The 19,632-nt window shown below is 36.1% G+C and overlaps 1 protein-coding gene across 7 annotated transcripts in view; it reads right to left on the minus strand.

Annotated features, from left to right (window-relative positions):
- Positions 1–19,632, minus strand: part of TBL1XR1 (TBL1X/Y related 1) — a 179,917-nt gene that overhangs the window by 25,383 nt on the left and 134,902 nt on the right. For 6 of the 7 annotated variants that reach the window (XM_059063950.2, XM_067034036.1, XM_067034038.1 and 3 more), the window contains 7 exons: positions 18,922–19,024; positions 7,117–7,262; positions 4,774–4,996; positions 3,908–4,040; positions 3,380–3,521; positions 496–559; positions 295–392 (listed from right to left, as the gene is read on the minus strand). In XM_059063950.2, coding sequence (XP_058919933.1) covers positions 295–392; positions 496–559; positions 3,380–3,521; positions 3,908–4,040; positions 4,774–4,996; positions 7,117–7,262; positions 18,922–18,979 — 864 coding nt within the window. In that variant the 5' untranslated portion in view covers positions 18,980–19,024. The remainder of the gene's footprint in view (positions 1–294; positions 393–495; positions 560–3,379; positions 3,522–3,907; positions 4,041–4,773; positions 4,997–7,116; positions 7,263–18,921; positions 19,025–19,632) is intronic. The other variant, XM_059063953.2, reaches the window with a different exon arrangement.

The raw sequence follows: 19,632 nt of genomic DNA on the forward strand, positions 1-19,632 counted from the left end.
TAAAACTGTAGAAGGGAGGCAAAAAGTATAGGATGTATGACATTCATTATGGCTCAAATTCCCCAAAAATGAGAAGTGGTCACACAGAGAAAGAATAAAGGGCATCTGAATGAGTAGATTCAGGAATGAGCTGACAGAAAATCTAAGAAAGCATTACTACTCCTATCATAAATTTATATATGAATTTCCCAAATATGAATGTTTTCTTGTTTATGTGATTAGCAGAGAAAAACATTTCTTTCAATTATATTCTTTAACCAATTAACCTTTACAGAAGTTAAATATTCTTTTTACCTTGTCTACTCCAGCACTTAGGATGAAATTTCCTTTCTTATTCCATTTTAATGCAAATATAGGGCCTTTATGCTGCCCCAAGGTGCTAGCAAGGTTACCTAATATTCAAAAGGAAAAACATTAAAATTACTTTAAGCTTTATAACTTAGATCAACAATAACAACAAATGAAAAAAAAAAAACAAAACAAAACTTCATTTACCATCTTTAGTCCATATTCTGGCAAACCCATCGTAGGAACCAGTTGCTAGAAGTGTACCTTCACTCTGTCAGAGAAACACGTTTCTTTCAATTATATAATCCAGAAAGGGTGTTTAATTTTTATTAAAATACATTATGTTTAAATCCTAAGTACAGCAGATCCGTGACATTCTCTGCTTCAAAATCTTCAGTTTTGTCTATTTGGAAGTGCCACAAAAGGCCTACAAAACACCCTTCATTGCTGTGAAGCTAGTATTTTGGCAGCATTCAGTCAGTGTGCAAGCCTCATACCCGAATCTCAAGAATGGCAGGAACTGCTCTGGAGCAGAATCAACATCACTCTTAAGTATGCTAAGGTCTACTGCATTCTCATAGATGCACATGACTAAAGATGGGGGTGGGGAGGGTGGATTGGGAAGGACATCAAAATCATAATCTTATGATGATTTTATAAAAGTAAAAAGCAAAATCTTCCAAAATATTTCATTACGATTATGTTTTTATATGATCCTCCCTCTAAATCTTTTTGTGTGTATGTATGTTCCAAACAATATTGTTGTTTCAGATGATCAGATTCTTAAGTATGACTAAATGTTTCTTTCCTTTGTTAATTCTTTCCCAATATGAAATCCTTACCAATAAAAATAGCAATACAAGGGGCTTCCCTGGTGGCGCAGTGGTTGAGAGTCCGCCTGCCGATGAAGGGGACACAGGTTCGTGCCCCGGTCCAGGAAGATCCCACATGCCGCGGAGTGGCTAGGCCCCATGAGCCATGGCCGCTGAGCCTGCGTGTCCGGAGCTTGTGCTCCGCAACGGGAGAGGCCACAACAGTGAGAGGCCCGCGTACCGCAAAAAAAAAAAAAACAAGAAAAACAGCCAGAAAAGAGTGTAGGCTGACTTTACAGTTAATGAAGTGAGTACCAACTGTCAGGAACTACTACTCTACCATGAGAAGAAATCCATATCATTTTCTCTAACCTTATATTCCTCTACTGTGCCTTGAAAAATGGTACAACAGAAGGACTTGATAAGATCTAACTTATTCTATGGAAATGCAAGTTACAGAGTACATTACAGACTACTGCTGGGATGATTAAACACTACTGGAGAGACAGAATGAAATCCTGCCTTACTCTACTTTTTGATGCTTTTTGGTAGGGCACTGAAAACAAGATCACTTTTTTCAGACCTCTCAAGCCATCTAGCTGTGCAGGTAAGTGACAGACAAATGCTGGTTCTAGGGGCTGTAGACTCAGTTCTGCTAGAATTTGGAAATCCCCTCTAGTTCTATCTCAGGAAGAGGGAGCAATGTCGAAGCCAACAGCAAAAGCTTATTTCCAGACTCCGCACAATGGAAAGTTTCCTTTAAACTAATGGTCCCCAAATGTTTTACATCATGGACCGCTAAGGTAGGAAAAGAATACTTTGAAGATCAGATATCTCACAGGCTTTTGCTTTAATCATGGAAATGAGCCATTAATCAACAGTAACATTTTCTCCTTTTAGCAGAAGATTTAAGTTCATAGTGAATAATAAATCTTTGAAAAGTCCACACTTTTAAAAACTTTAACTTGCAGTTCAGAAACATCAAGCTCAACAAACCATTTGTTAACCACCCTTTTCAGTGTAAGCTATAAATTTCATTAAATTAACATGGTCTCTGAGCCAAACAGCTTAAGCAGGCTGTAACGCCTTTGACCTGTGATACAGTTAAGGTCCCATATTAAGAAGATAATTCTTAGTTCTGACCCTACAATCAAATAATACTGAAATGTGCTAAACCTCTTTTCATTTTTAGAATTCTCAACTTTATAGGAGGGGAAGGATAAATACATTCCTGGAAATTTAGAACTAAGAACACTAAAAAAACACCTATGAAATCTGGAAAAATTTCATAGAAACAGAACTTTAGCTAGCGTAATCATTTTAAAAGATAGATCTCATTTCCTGGAATGAGATTTGGAAGATTCTTTGGAAAGCCCCACAAAAAGTTGTTAAACAGAGGCCAGAGAAGGAAAGGATGTCCACTTGCTAAGGAAAGGGCAGTTGACCCCTAAAATTCTTGGTAACACTGATATAGTCTAAGAGGCTTCTTAGAATTGGGGGGCGGGGTAGGTGATGCAGTGGGGGGTTGTTAAAAAATGGATGCAAAGTTATAAGGAAGAAAAAAAGCAACATGGGATAAAGGAAAAGGTATAGAAACTTTAAAAATGCTAATTTTCCACAAAGTAATCATGGGAATGGAAACAAACAAAGCTGTTAATCATGTATTTGAAACTGAAAGGGTGAAGCTTTATCAATAATGAAATCAAACTTCCTGGTAAGTCAGAGTAGTCAAAGATGTTGAATCTTATATAGAATCAGAGAATCATAAGATTCCTACAGCTAGGATAAAGCTTGTCATCTAGACCAATGGTTCCTAAAAGGCCGCTGGCAATGAAGTTTTCATCAGTTCACAGCAAAATGAGAAAATAAGAATGTTTTTATTATATAGATTTCTCTTATATCCCCAACAAAGGACTTAGTAGTTAAGAACTCAGTATGTGCCTGTTATTGATTTTCATCTATTACTTCATTTACATAGGACCATTACACTTCTACTTTACATGTGACGAAAATGAAGTACAGAGTGACTGACCACCAGTTACACAAAGGTTCTACAGCTAGATAAACTGAGGAGCTGGAAGATGAAACTTGGTCTGAGTGCTCAAGGGCCAGACTTTTTTTTTTTTAACACATTTGGGGGTGGGGACTTCTAGTCTGTTCTTATTAGTGAAATCCAAAAATATCTGAACAAACTGACATACCCTGCCATTAGTCTGAGGCTCAGAGAGGTTAAGTATATTAGTAACTACATCCATCATGGACAGTACAGTGATACTCACATTCCAATCTAGAGATGTCACATCCTTGTTGCTTGGGACATCTTGCCCTCCTTCTCGTATACAATGTCTAAGTACTAACTGTGTGGAGCCACTAGTGCTATTTTCACTAAGATTCCATATTCTTGCTGTTGAGTCTCCAGACCTATAAAGTATGCAACATATTTTAAATCCTCAACATATTTTAAATCCTCATGACATTCTCAAGTATTCCAGAATCAAGGCAACAAAGTTACATTCTATATTAATAAGGCAAATAAAAACTAGACTATCAGGGATGGATTTCCATTTCCAGTGTTTTTCTCAGTCTCCATTTTGGGGGTGGGCCCCCCAAACAATCCTGAGGTAGTAACTTTTAAGATTAAAACTTCTAAGATTACTTTATGAAGAAATAAAGGTTTACAGAGGCAAAATGACCACAAATAAGCAACAACAAAAACCTGAAAATGTACGTAATGTATTTATAAAATATGCAATATTTCAGTAAGATACTTTCAGAAATCCATTTTAGTTTCACTTTGAGAAACGTACCCTGATGCCAAGAGATCACTAACGGGGTTCCAGGCACAGATGAAAACTTCAGATTCATGGCCCCGTAACACAACTGCTTTATTAGGAGGGATTTCAACATCCCCATCCACTTCCATCATATCAGTATGATTATCTGCATCATAAGAAATAAATGGAAAATTCCAGTTAGGTAATATTACAACATACTGGAGAAAAAAAAGAATTCTTAACTAGCATATATCTCCTTCATAATACAGTGTAACTTTTTTTCCTCCACTATGTCAGGTAATGGTGAAAATGACTACACAGTATTTATCACATGAAAAATAAATTCCTATCTTTAGTTAAGTATGAACATACTTTTTTCAAAAAGGTGTGCATCTAAGTTTGTGTTCAGAGATGGGGTTCGCAGGGAGCAGGAATAGAGGAAGACTGTGAGAAGAGGTTAGACCCAAACATAGCTAAAATGAGAAAATGTTTTGAATTAAGTATAATCGATGCCAACACTGCTCTGAGTTTCTGCCAGTAGGGGTTGCTGGTATCATTCATATAACATCACGGTTGCCTTTATATCTCCATGTCAAAGCTTCATTGTTTTTGTTAATGACTAGTGTTACAGATTATATTTAGAAATGAAACACAGAAATGAAATTCACTTAACAATAGAAAAACAGTTTCTAAATATTTAAAAAAGAAAATAAAGTCCATGGAAGTAAATCTAGCTTTATGGAGCTTTAGGCATTAAAAATCTGAATTGTGTGATACAAGTTAGGGGAACAAGTTGCAAAAATGAAATAGATAATGTTATTTCAGCTAAAATGAGGCATCCCCATAAAGCAAATATTTTTTCTGCAAAGGAACTTAAAAAAATTCTTCTCTCAGCTCACTTGCTATAGTATGTGCTCCATTCTCCTCCCCATTTGCCGTGTTTTCTCCATTTTTTGCAGATCCTTGTTGGTTTGTTGCAGCTGCGGCAGCTGCAGCAGCTGCTGCTTGTTGCTGTGCAAGTTTATCTCTGTAAGCTTGTTGTCTTGTTTGTACTACATCGGGCATTACGGCATCTATCAGTGACAGAGACTCTATTGGTCGACCATCAAACAAGGTACCATCCTGGATTTGAAAAATTGTGAGAAGAAAAATCAAAGGTAACACATTTAGAGTCATTCACAGAAGTCAACAGCAGAAATGGAAATCTTCATTCCAAGAAAAAATACTTTCAGATAATTTTCTGAATGCATGTAAGAAGGAAAGTAATCAGGAGGGAAGAAGGAACCTACAAGATGCACTGCAAACAGCTGCTTAAATCCTTCTCACAGAGTTCATATTGTTAAATGCTGCACAGATTAAAGCTGAAATTTTCAAAGGAATAAAAAAAGTAGGCCTGTATGATAAAAAAGGCTTATTAATTATATTCCAAAGTTCTGTTAGTCAAAAGCAATATGGAATAGTTCATACAATGATAAGAGATTTGGTGCCACATTTTAGTAAATATTCAATACTTCTTTAAAACTAAAAACTTTTAAAATAGCTTTGTTGAACTTAAAAGATTCTTGTGATTTGATTAAAATATTATAACAGAAATATACATCAGATATTACATTATACAAGCATCTCATTTTACTAATGTTGAAATATGAGCACCACCAGGTTAAAGACTTGCAGTTCCACAGCAAGTCAATGGCAGCTGGAATCTGTTAACTGGTGCTATTGAAAGCACAATCAAAAGACCAACACTCTCACCATCGCCTGGTAACTTGTTATAAATGTAGATTCAAACCTACAGAATCAAAATCTCTGAAGGGCTCGGGAATCCCTGTTTTAACAAGCTCTCTGGGGGAGTCTTATGCACACTAACATTTGAGAAGTACCGCCATAACTCACAGGCGAATGCTTTAATTTTATCAAGTTGCTATAATTTTCCAAAGCTCCTCTCACTGATATTCGGAAGTTCAAAATGAGTTCTTCAGCAAGCACAAGAAGAGACACAGATACAGAGCAAGTCAGAAATAGAAACAGTGCATATTAGATAGGAATATGCACATGTGAAGCCTGGCTCACTTAAGCTAGTGAACGTGCACTACTGATAATCTACAGTGGTGTGATGGGGCGCTCCAAGTTACAAAACACAGCACATCTTTCTGAACTGCCAATTGTAATGGAGTATTTGAGGAGTAGGAGAAAGTATTTAAACTTGTAAGTAACTTAAAAATATTAAAACCAATACAGCTACATTGTGGAGTACTATATTAAATCTACAAAAAAATTTTCAGAAAAAATGAGACTTCACCTCTGGCCACTGGTACAAATTGTTTATCATCCTCTGCAATAAAGGATACTGTTGGGAGAGAAAGTGCTAAAAGACAATGAGGACACTTTTAATTTAGTATTAGTGGATTTTTCAGTTATAGAGATGAGGAAACGAAAAAATAATCAATTTAACAGACTATATAATTATAGTAATACATAGTGATGTAAAAACCATGGATGCTTCAGTTTTTAAAATACCTGCAAGAGGAAAGGGGGATACGTTAATCTCTGAAATGAAAATAAGGTAAAAAGGCTCCACTTATCATAAATCCTGACCACATATGAAAATTTTCAGCTACACCAGGGTCTGCAAACTCTTACTGTATAAGACTAGAGAGTAAATATTCTGGGCTTTGCAGACCATAAGGTCTCTGTCACAACCGCTCAATGCTGCCACTGTGGCACAAAAGCAGCCAGATACTATGAAAATGAAGGAGCATGGCTGTGCCCCAGGCAAACTTTACAAAAAACAAGCAAGACAGGATTCGGCTCATGGGTCATAGATGACTGACGTATGAGTTAAACGGCCTATACCATACAGACCTAGGTAATAGTATCAAGAGTTGTCTTTAATTATAAACTTCCTTCCAAAATCAGTTATAACCAAATAACCTGAGAATTTCTAATTTCTCAATCAATTATGCTCTCAGTATGCCACAGCACAATTTTCTTATTTTAAAGAAAATTATTTCTTACTGTATACTTATAAAAACCATGTAAAGAGAAGTAAGATAATGGCTCTTACAGTTGGGAGTCAACTGATGCCTTGGTTGTATGACCTGACCACCACATTAGGAATAATGCCCTTCAATCTTGTTTACCTGGTGAAGCTGAAGTCAGATAATGAATGAGTAAGCAAGATATCAGATACTGAAGGAAACATTTAGGAGTAAGAATCAGTATTTGAACTAAGTCTTCCTTACCTCATTAATACTAACTTCTGCCTCTACATACTGTAGACCTTTCTGGATGATAGAAATCAATGCAGCAGGCGGGACGAGGGCACCATTTATGTTAGACTGACTGATATGGCTTTCTATACCAAAGGTGAACGCTGAATGAGAAAATCCTGAAAGCAAAAGAAAAGGAATAACAATTTATTCTCCAAGTGGCAACATGTTATGTGACACAAATGAAAGACCTCTACAGTCTTTCAAAATCACATTTCACCCATCTGAAATCCCAGACTGTTAGCTAAGGTCAAATACATTTTTAAACAAAGTAAGTATCAAAATCCAAACAAGTTAACCTTTATGTATTTTCCTTTTCACCTTAATTACATAATGGTGGCACATAATTTTCCTCAACAAATAGTATCAAACTTTAAAACTGGAAAAAGGCCTTTGTAGACCATGTGACTCAACTGCTTCACTCAAGATAATTTAGCCCAAGGTATACTGACATTTAATATTTCTGTAGTATATTTAAATTTCTACATACAAATCATCACAAACCTTATAAATGAAATATTTTGCAGGTTATTAAAAAAACTACTTAGGAAATTAAAAGCAAACTAATATAAGGAATGAAAACTGAAATTTAATAATGAAAAATAATTTGTATGCTTAAATTTCATTGTATGTATGATTAAGTGTTAAAAAAATGTTACTAATTCTTTGCTACTTAGTAATAACCCATCTAAATGAAAGCTTTAGAAAATGAAGAGTTGGCAAGTGAAAATCCAATTTGACTGTCCAACAATTCTTTAATTTTAATTTGAAATACTTAAACCAAAACATTCACATAACAAAAATCTCTTTACACTGGCCTTGTTTTTTTTAAACTAAAGTCAAGTCCAAATTCAAAAGTAAAATTCTAGTAAACTGATAGACCCAGGGGTGGTTATTTTCTTTACCAACATTATCATCCTCTGCAGAGCTTATCATTAAATAGTAACTGTCATTAATGTATTTTAAATAATTCAATTCTACATCTGTACAGAATGTTAAAAAACTTTCATACTAAATAAAGTAAACAAACATGGGCTTATTTGGATCTTGGTTAAACTAATTTAATCCATATGATGTGTTATCTAGCCTGTCTATCCTAGCTGTTTAGTGCTCAGTCCATGTCTTTTTCCATTTTGTGCTCCCACTCTCAGGCTCCTTGTGGCACTTACGAAGTCTATAATAAAATACTGTGGGCTCACAAATAGCATGTGGCTAGGAGAAACTTTAATTGGTTAATAGAGAGCCAAAGTACACCAAGGTTGATTTTCCTTAGGGGTGCTCCTTCCTTACCTCTTTAGGACACCTAACCATTCCTGTAAATACCCATAGTGAGAAGTAAAAAGATGTTACCTTTAAGACTTGAATTTTGACTTCTTGATTTCGCCCACAGACAAGATCATTATTAAACGCATGTACAGTCTGCAACTTAACCTGAGCTCACAAGGAAGGCTAAGAAACATACAAATAAAAAATACACCATTTTGCATTGTCCCTGTCAGGAAACCCACAACTACTTGAGCGTGAGTAGACTCCAGATCACCAGGATAGGAAGCTGAGAAAAAAGACTGGGAAGGATGGGAAGAAAGGGTGAGAGATACAGCAGTGAAATCCATGAGCAGTGAGGTTGGAGACTCCTGTTCTCAATTTCATATCCCTCCCCAAATAAATTCTGCAGTAGATCATAATAGAAAAATAAAGCTAAATAGCCAAGTGGCTTAGGGATTTAAAAAGACTTCAAGATAGATGATATCACTTATAGAGGGCCTATACCATGCACACACATATACTTTTATTACTTTATTATCTGAATTAGCAGATGTGAAAACAGTCACATAGAAAATAAGGATTCATTCAGGGACCATGGCCATCACCACGGCATTCTCCCAATCCTACTGAACAGTTAGAATATGGTCAAGGATAAAGTTAAGTCAGAGTGAGCTCCTGTTTATTAACAGAAAATCAAAGACTGCATCATTGTTCTCGTTTCATCTCAGGGTATTAGAAAGTGGCATCAGTAGTGCATGAAACATTAAGACTCTTTATTAGCAAGTTATTTTGATCTTCATAAGCCTTCTAAATTGTAGCAGAGTCTATGATTTCTGTACTCCAACTCCTAAGTACAATTTAAATAATCATTAATTACATTTAACCCTGTTTAATTAGATGGTAGAGTTCAAACTTACATCATAGAATATCCTAAGAGTTGCAGGTAGAACGATGTCAATTTTTGGCTAGAATGTTGCCTATATCCCGAATTTGTTTTGTGAGATCAGGTGCTCACTGCCATCTCAAGTTATTATGTATGTGCTTAGAATGTTCTCAAATAGCAAGAAAACAACCGTAAAGTGGTCATTAGCACTGTTTTGGCACTTATTGATAATGTATACCCTAAAGAAGGTCCATACTTAAATGCTCTGCTTAAATACATGCTGAACTCAACTATAACTTTTTATTTATTTCTAGTTACAGCATTACACGACAGCTTAAAATCATTATGTTCAAAACTACTCTTCTTCTTCCCCTCCCTAAAACTTCTTTTTCCTTAGAAATTTCTCACCTTACTTTGCTATACCTGAAGGTCATCCTAACTTCCACCTCAGCCCCTGGCATTTCACCATTTTGCCAAATCCTATCAATCCTCCCTCTCTGGTCCTTCTCATTAGCTTTCCTTTTGTGCCAGAATGTGGAATTTAGTCCCCCATCATCCTCTGCCTGAACTACTGCTGTCATAAGTTCCTTTCCTCTCTTCCCCAGTCCAGTACGCTTGCTACACTATAGCCAGACTACTACTTGTAAAACAAAAACTGATCATGCTGGGCTTCCCTGGTGGAGCAGTGGTTAAGAATCCACCTGCCAATGAAGGAGACACGGGTTCGATCCCTGGTCCGGGAAGATCCCACATGCCGCAGAGCAACTAAGCCCATGCGCCACAACTACTGAAGCCCGCGCGGCTAGAGCCCGTGCTCCGCAACAAGAGAAGCCACCACAATGTGAAGCCCGCACACTGCAATGAAGAATAGCCCCCGCTTGCCACAACTAGAGAAGGACCTGCACGCAGCAACTAAGACCCAACACAGCCAAAAATAAATAAATAAAATAAATTTTAAAAAAACAAAGTATGTTTAAAGACAAACCAGAAAAACTGATCATACCACTCCTTTCCTGAGTACTTTCAATGATCCTTTTGGCCTTCATAATCAAGGCCGAACTCCTAAGTGTGGCACACAGTTACTTGGGCCTCTCACTGTTGTGGCCTCTCCCATTGCGGAGCACAGGCTCCGGACGCGCAGGCCTAGCGGCCATGGCTCACGGGCTTAGTTGCTCCACGGCATGTGGGATCTTCCCGGACCAGGGCACGAACCCGTGTCTCCTGCATCTGCAGGCGGATTCTCAACCACTGCGCCACCAGGGAAGCCCCACAGTTACTTTTGTAATCTTGACCCTACCCATCTCTCCAGGCTCATCTCCCCAGTTCCACCCTCCCACTCTTCCCAATGCACACTAAATTCAAGCGACTGCCAACTACAAGGTAACACCTAGAATATATCGCGCTACCCCATGCCTTTGGGCCTTCTGCATTCCTGTGCTCTTCTCACCTATGTGAACAGAGGTGAAGCCCTTTCTTCACTGCTCCAGGGTTGACCATTCTCTTCTAGGCTAACCCTATAATCTGTATATGTACAGCATCTACGAGTCATGTGTATGTATATGACTAACAGACTGGGCTGCCTGAGGATGGGGTTTATGTCTAGTAATCTTTCAATTCTGGGAAACTAGATGTCACCTAATTATACTAGTGCTCAAAAAACATTTGTTAAATCAGAATGCAATTCTACTATAATTTATCTTAGCACATCAGGAAATCTATGCATCCAGAAAAAAACATATGACTTAAATCTCTTCTGAGTAACTAAAACCTGAACTGGGTTATGCCAAAATATATTTGTTTGCATTTATCTGTAAATATATATACAGGCAATACCTTTTCAGGGACAACTTTTGATCTACATGGTAAAAGGCAAAAAGGATCAACTTAAATCTGTGAAATGCTGAAGTCTAGCCTGCTTGCCTAATACAGCATCCCTTCTTTCCAGGGGTAGAAGCAAATCTGATATAAATACTACTCTGTATAAAGATTTTGTAATCAAATATTCTACACATTCACTAGCGTGATTAAGATTTGGGAGGTAGAAGAGGAATTCCAGAGAGGAGTAAGGCTGAAAACCACAAAGTTCAGTATACAGTAATTGAGTGACATTCAGTGATAAAGACCAGCAGTGGTAGGGGGTCTATGTGGAGTTACCCTTGAGACCATGCACTGTTCCCATGTAAGAAATGAGGTCACAAGACAACCATTTTCTACGTATTGCTTGTTTCAGGAGTGCTTTCCCTTGGGATGACAGGGATTATATTCTCAAAGGGAAGTCAAGTCCTCTAGAGGCTGTCTACTTTGCAAATTGAGAATACAGGACCATGAAAACCTGAACACGGTTATGGTGTAGGGGGTCTGAACAAGGGGGTGTCTGGGGGGGCGGGGAAATGCAAAGCTTAACTACTATCACAGCACAGTGCCCTGGTCTGGAAGCAAAATGTGATTTATCCAAGGTCCTTTTTAAGCTTCAGTTCAGAAAAGCCCAGAAAGTTATATCCCTGCTTTGATCACCATAACACTCCCTTGCCCCAAAATCTGTTTCCAATTCTGTCCTACAGACCCAGAGCTTTGTTTACTATAAAAAGTTCCCTACTTAAATGCTTAAAGGTTTTAGAAAAGGTAAAAAGAAGTAGAGGAAAAAATGCTATAGGGGACCTCGTATGTTGAAGAGTTAGACCTAACACTTAAAAAAAAAAAAAAAAAAAGGAAAGAAGAAGAAAAAAAAATTACAATACCAAAACCCAAATACAACTTTTTATTTCCTTCTTTCCAGCACAATACACTGGCTATACAGTTTTATGCCCTTAAAAAATATATATGTATATAATTGTGAACATTTGATATGAATTAAATTTTATGAAATAATTTTATTATAATATTCAGCCAATAAATGTACTTAGTAAATTATTCATCCTATGGCTGGACATTTGGACTTTCCCAATATTCACTATTTAAAGACTCTTACCTCAAATATCTATGTGTATAGGCTTTTGCCATATATATATATATATATATATATATATATGTTTTTCTCCTTAGGATGGAGTCCCTCAAAAGTAGAAGGGGACATCAGCATTTTAAAGGAAGTTCATGATTGCCAAATTGCTTTTCCAAAAAACTGTACAAATTTATAATGCCATCAGCAATTTATATGTTTCTTTATACCCTTGCTACGCTGGCTATTCCTAAAAAAAACAAAAAGATTACTATTAAGATTGAACAAGTTCTCTGTTTGGCAACTATTAAAGGACCTTTGTTTTTAAACAAGTATGTAAGTAAGAATGTGTAATAGGAATTTCCTTTATCAGCAAAAAATAGTCAGCTAACAAAAAGAGGAGAAAAACTGATTTGGAAGTATAAAAGTATAGTAATTACCAGCACTTATGACAACTGCTTGCTGTTTGTTGCTAAGGAATCATGTGTAAAACAACTCTGTGTGTCAAATCAATGTTACTGCATATTTTATTTCATTATAAAGCAAAACTATATACCTACTTACACTTTTGTAACTGACCACCTACTCATAAAAATTGAAAGAAAGACTCACGGTGGACATACCAGATGCTGAGCTCCCCTCACTCCCATTCTTCATGGCTAGAGGCACATTACTGATAGCCAGTTTAACCTAAGTCCATCCAGCCTGCTGTAAAAATCTGTTTATAAATGGCACCAGCAGGGCATATGTAAGAAGGAATGTTTATCTAGCCCAGTTCTGAGTCAAGAGAAACTACACTATCATTTTATTGCTGATATTTTACTGCCCATTGTTCGGGTTAATACAAAGTCACTAAATGAAAAAGACAAATGGATGGGCTCTTTGGTGTTATAAGTCAGAACCTTAATGTTATATATAAACATTCAGGTTAGTTTGTGCCCACTATGATCATGTTTAGATTTCCAAATTAAGTGTGTGTTTGTGTGATCTTAAAAGCAAATATAACATTTTAAGTAAGCATCATGTCAGAAGAAGTGGTGTGGTACAAGGCCTATTTCCTAGGAGACACAATATCCCTTTGAAACGATTAGCAAACAGTGGAGAGAAGTGGGGTGCAGTAGAGACAAGATGATCTTTCATGAAGCAAATGCTTTAAGCCTACATATATCATCACCTTCTCATAAATGGAGACTACATGGCAAGATGAATCTTAGTTCTAAAAACATGAGGATTTTTAAAAATAACAGTACTCAGAATCACAATCTAGAAAATTACTCAGTAACAAGCACATGTTGTTTTTGCATTTTCCAGTTAGTTTTCAATCATAAGATGCAACCGTTTCATAGCATTCAACATTCAAGTTCACCATAAATATGTTACTGAGTTCCTAAACATGTAACAGATGACAGTTAAATCTAGAATCCAGAATTCTCCCCTAAACCAAATACATAATTTAAGCAAAATAAAATTTCATCTTAAAAGCAAAGCAACAAGAAAGACGGGTGCCACAAAGTTCACAAATAATTGCCAGGAACAATTTCTTTCTTTAAGAAAAAAAAAAACCTTTGAATAACTACAGGAGAGTCAAGTGATACAAAGGGGGAGCAGATGGGGGAAAGGAAAATTTAACAGATGCAAACCAGCTTAGCTCTTCTAAAATTAACACTGCATCAGGTTCTGTTATATACAACTAACTATAGTATGTACCACTTAGTACTTATTCTGCAAATGGTTGCTAGATAGGAGTTGTTAGGGCAATCAAATTATTAATGGCCTTGGGTGAATGCTAATTAAAGGGAGCATACTGAATCAAATCCATCGTTACTTACAGTACTACATGTCAAATACACTCAATTTCCAAGTCATCTCAAAAGAAAAAAAGAATAACAAATTTCATTCCCCAGTAAATATGTGTTAAACATGAAAAGTCTAGTTCATAACAGTGCAAAATGATGATGACCAAAGCAATATGTTTAGGGTGAACTTTCTACAGATAAAAATAAGAAAGACAAAAGTTCCAACACAGTAAAACCATCCCACAATAAATAAACTTTCCTCTTGATTAATTTTAATGAATAGAGAAGGATGGCTTATTTCAAACAGAAGTTTATAAAACATTTGAGGCTATCACACTATAGTCCTTTTCCAACAAGTAACAAATTTTATGAATGAGAAAATGCAGAGCTCTGAGAAGTTATGTATCTGGGGCGAGGTGGGGGTACTTTTAACAGGTAATATTTTCTAGTGCTGATAATATTCATAATAGAAGATTTAGCACACAGTATAAAGTATTTAAGATTAAAACAATTTAAGTGATTTTATTTCCTCTGGAGATGGATACCACAGTCCAGTCAACATTAAACACTGCAGAGAATATGAGAAGCTCTTACTGAAAACATTATTTCTAAATCACACATTTATCAAAAAAGAACAAGACTTTCATAAGGTGTTTTTAGACTTTCTGAGAACTTTTCAGATAATGAGACAAGCAGTAAGGAAATTTTATTTTCCTTTGTGGCAGGTCTTTACAAACCAGCCCTCTGAATGTCCTGGCACAGATACTTTCTTTGCTGTAAATACTTCTTTTCTTCCTATCTCCTAATCCGATTCAGTACTCTTTTAGAGGGAAGGTAGCAATATTAAGATTCTATTTTCTTCTGCATAGTTTTAAATCTTTCAAGTGAAATAACTATGGCCTGAAAGTAATTTACATCATTTTTTCTTAGCTATTTAACAACTAATTCTCTGTAAGAGTATGACATTCTTGTAAGTTAGGGTGATAAATAAATACTGAATCCCCAAAACAACCCAGAGAAGGAACTACTGGACTAGGTGATTCCAAAAACTACAATCCACTACAAAAGTGGCCATTTTTATGTATAATTAGAGGTCAGAATCATAAGTGGCAAGTGTTAAAATGGGTTAGATTCTGAGCTCTATCTTAAACCTTGTCCTGAGTTGACGGATGTTTCTTAAATTCTTTCCTATCTCTTATCTCTGGAATTAATTTCAAATGAATGTCTCATGGTATCCTTTTTTTTTTTTTTTTTTTTTTTTTTTCCGGTACATGGGCCTCTCACTGCCGTGGCCTCTCCCGTTGCGGAGCACAGGCTCCGGACGCACAGGCTCAGTGGCCATGGCTCACGGGCCCAGCCGCTCCGCGGCATGTGGGATCCTCCCGGACCGGGGCACAAACCCGTGTCCCTCGCATCGGCAGGTGGACTCTCAACCACTGCGCCACCAGGGAAGCCCTCATGGTATCCTTTATGTCATAAACATGCCTCATCATTCTTGCTAAACCTTGCCTACAAATAAAAATACACCACTTTAGGGGCAGCTCACACTCCAAACCTCAATATGTACACTTCAGGCTTTCTACTTTATCTCAAATAGTTACTAAATATAATTTTTCTTTCAAGATATTGTGGATATGCAACACCTTCCTGTCAAGTTCTAACTGTCCTACAACTAACACAGACCAGTGGCTTTCAAACTTAATAGTGCCTAAGAACCACCTGGAGCATGTCAACCCACCAGTGGAGCAAAGTCAAAATGTCATCAGTGCTACCAGGTCCCCCTCCCTCTCCCTGGAACACACCCTCTCTCTCTGACCTTCTAAGTGCGTCCATCCTTTCTGTGGCGGGGCCAGAAAAGGAAACTGGAAGTACCATTATGCTGACTTCTCATTCCGTTCCCCAACAGTCTTCAAAACACAAGCTCGTCTGAAAAGTACCTCCTTCCTTTTCAAATGAGCACCAGATTCACCACATCACGCAGTGTAAGATAATGTGTAACTTAGTAAGGCAAAGTGGGAAATTTACTCAATTATTCCTATCAGAACCTATACGAAGGCTGCGTACTGCCCACGTTTACAGCAATTATGTTTTAAAAAATCATAAATCGGACATATTTGGCATGAAAGAATACCACTTATGAGCTATTCATACCTAAAATTAGTCTGAAATAGATGAGTTAAGGAATTTGGAACCTATCAATTTGAGTGGATTTTTTTCCTCAGTAATTTATCATTTTGGTTGTTGCAGTTTCAGACTCTTTCTGAAGCAGAGATATGAGGGGGTAGGGGTGTCATTTCCCCCTCTGTGTGGAGAAAACAAAAAAATTAAAGACTTTTAAGAAATAATTGCCAGAGCAAATATGATGGAAACCACTGCCTAATACAAAGTTCTGAGTGTTGAGAATAACAAACATGTACTTTTCAAATGGGTGTACTATATAATCAAGCTTATAAAGCAAATTTATGTTGTGACCTTGCCTGAACAAATTATATTTTAATGAGAAAACTTTGTATTAATAGTTCATGCAGGAGAAAACAATTTCAACATAATCAAAGATTTCAAGATCTAGAATTAGATTTAGGGGAAAATGGCACAATCTTCGATTTTGAATTTTTAAAGCGAGTCTGTAAATAATTAGCAACCATGTACTATTATCAAGTTGTTTTATATTTTAATTTTCTGGAAGGCAATTTTATTTTACAATGTAAACCCATACTAAAGTCACTTCTGTATTTTAAAAAAATGTCATCAGTGTAGTCTGATTCTCCCCTATAAAACATAATGTAAACAGGAAGTTACCAACTTTATAAAGGGACTGGTGTTCACATTTTTAGAGATGTGGCTTAACATCATACTTCATCACCAGTACGACTGTAAAGTATAAAGTTTTCTAAAGAATACACAAAGCAAAACTAGGAACAGTTAACAATTACACAGACTTAATATGGTAAATATCAGTCTACCATACAAAGTTTTTTGTAAAAAAATATTATTCTTGCTTTATGTTTACTGCAATATAAAATACCTTAAAACATGAAATTTAGAAGCATTTCCTCTGATAACATAAGCAATTTTAAGACTTTTGATAATATTTAATCACTGGACACTCTTTCAGAAATTAATCCAGAGTATTATTTTACTGCCCCTTTCACTTGCTGTATTTTCTTATAGCGACATAAAACATCAATCTGTGGGTTTCTGTTCAGAAATAAGATTTGAGCATTCACTCATATTTCTAACTTCACCTTCCCCTACTCCACCTCAGCGTAGGCTGAACCACATGATGCTGCTGAGCATTACAACTGCTTCTCATCTCCAGAAACAGTAGTTTCATATGGTTGAACCTAAATAGCTGCCTTTACAACACATCTACAAGCCATTACAATATACTCCCCATCCACTAATGTTTCACACTGTTTTTCGCTTTAGTGTCTAAGGCCTCAAAGCTCTAGTTTAATTGGTAGTCAGATTCAAAGGCAGAAAAACCAGAGTCCGTTTTGACCCAACAAATTCTTTCCAAATGGTCCAAAGTACTACATGACAATATCCAAACATGAGCATACATGTTACATATGTAACAGTCATTAAATCACTACCTTTTCCACTTTATTAATCATTTATATCTTTTGCAAAATAGTCTATGGATGTCCTCTTTGGATATGCCTTCAATACCAGTATACCAATTGAAAATAAAACAAAACAAAACAAGATCTACTAATTTCAAAGCTTCATAACAAGTTATTCTGCATTCTTGGATTACTTTAGTTTCTTCTCCCTTTTTCCCTCCCTGCCATTGTTGGACATAATTTTCTCAGCTGTTCCAAGCCAGAGAGGAGAAGTGATGGTGCTTGGGAATAGAAAACCCCACGCCCAAGAGAAAAGCTCAGAGCTGGAGTGCAGCTGGGAACATCTCAAAAAGCAGAGAATCTAAGATCTAAGGCCTTGTTTACATTCTCTGCATAAGAAAGAACTAACTAAGCCCTATAAGAAGAATAACTAGAGTTTCAAACCAAAATTGAAGGCTCAACATTCTACTCTATTCCTTCCATCCCCTCTCAAAAGTGACTACCAAAATTATCTTTTTATACCAAACCGTACCTTACTAGACATCTCAATAACTTTAAACTATAATTTCTAAAATTCAACCTCTCCAGCATTTTTTCAACCACCAAATGATTCAATCTCATGTTAACAACCTAACTTACCACTGCAGTCAATCTTTTCCACCATCCTATGTCCCATCCAACCCAAGTTTTTCCCTCTTCTACTTTTACACTTTTTCCCCTAATCCATCCCACATCTTCTCTTGTAGTTTTCCTTCTGTTTTATGACATCTCTTAATCTATCTAGAAAACTTGGAGATCACTGACTTAATATTGATTACAAATGACTTTCAATGTTTATTAATCACCCCCCAATGAAATACATTAGTAAAATTCAGGTCAAAGACACATTTAATCAATTGGGATGTCATTTATGAAAGCATTACAAAAAAATATGGCTAATTTACCTTTTGAAATGCTAACTGCAATTAGGACCAGTAACATTAAGCTGAGGATTCTGAATATACATTATCAAATTGATGGTATCTGAGAATTTGTATGTTCCTACCAACCGTGTGCAATAATCTCACTTCATTACAAATTATAAAAACGGTCTTTGAGGAATGAAAGCCAAACCATTTGTTACAAATATTTGCCTGAGATGATTCCAACATATTTGAAAGAGTCAGAGAGTTAAACCATGCAGTAACACATAGCTTTAAAATGGCAGTCCAGACATTAAGGAAACATACAAAGTTCAACAGTTTGGACTGGTACAAATTTCAAATGCATAAAGTTATTTTGAGAATATTAAAATAATTTGAGGCCTATTTACTTTATGAAAGTACTCACCTGACTCTTGCAAGTATCTATATACCAAGAAGTTGACCTCATCACTGCTTATACTCATCTTTATTCCCACTTAAACCATGAGGTCACAACACAGGATATAACCCTAAAAATAAAACAAAGTTAATTAAGTATTTTCTCAATAAAATATTTTAAACAAAATGTAAACAATGTTGTAAAAACCATTTGATTTTATTAAATAATGTAAAATGAAGGTTAGATATTGCCTATTAATAAACCCTAACAAATAAAGTTACTTCCAATAATTAGTAATAGATTATACAACCAAAACACGGCTGGGTCTCTTTTTCTGCAATGTATTGGCAAAAACGATTCAAAATTTATAAAAGGGCCTTTGGCATCATATTTTAATGATTATATCAAATAGCATAAAAAGTCGTTCCATTTTTCTCCTTAACTGTAAAAAAACAGTATATTTTAAGAATCAGAATATTATTTAGGAAAAGACTGGTTTTAGACTACTGGATGAGGGATAAGCCATCCATGCTGGTTTTGTCTACGTAATTCAGTAGAATTTGAAGTCTCTAACTTCTCAACATCTAATCTGCAATGTTCAAGTTTCAGAAAGCTCTAGGCATGTATAAGGCAGAGAGGTTAGAGTACAGTTCTGAAAACTCAAATGATATTCTCAGAAGGAGGGAAAGAAGGAAACTGAGACATAACTTAAATATGTCCTAATTATATTTATCTGTT

Source organism: Kogia breviceps, chromosome 5, assembly GCF_026419965.1.
Source record: "Kogia breviceps isolate mKogBre1 chromosome 5, mKogBre1 haplotype 1, whole genome shotgun sequence".
Taxonomy (NCBI): domain Eukaryota; kingdom Metazoa; phylum Chordata; class Mammalia; order Artiodactyla; family Physeteridae; genus Kogia; species Kogia breviceps.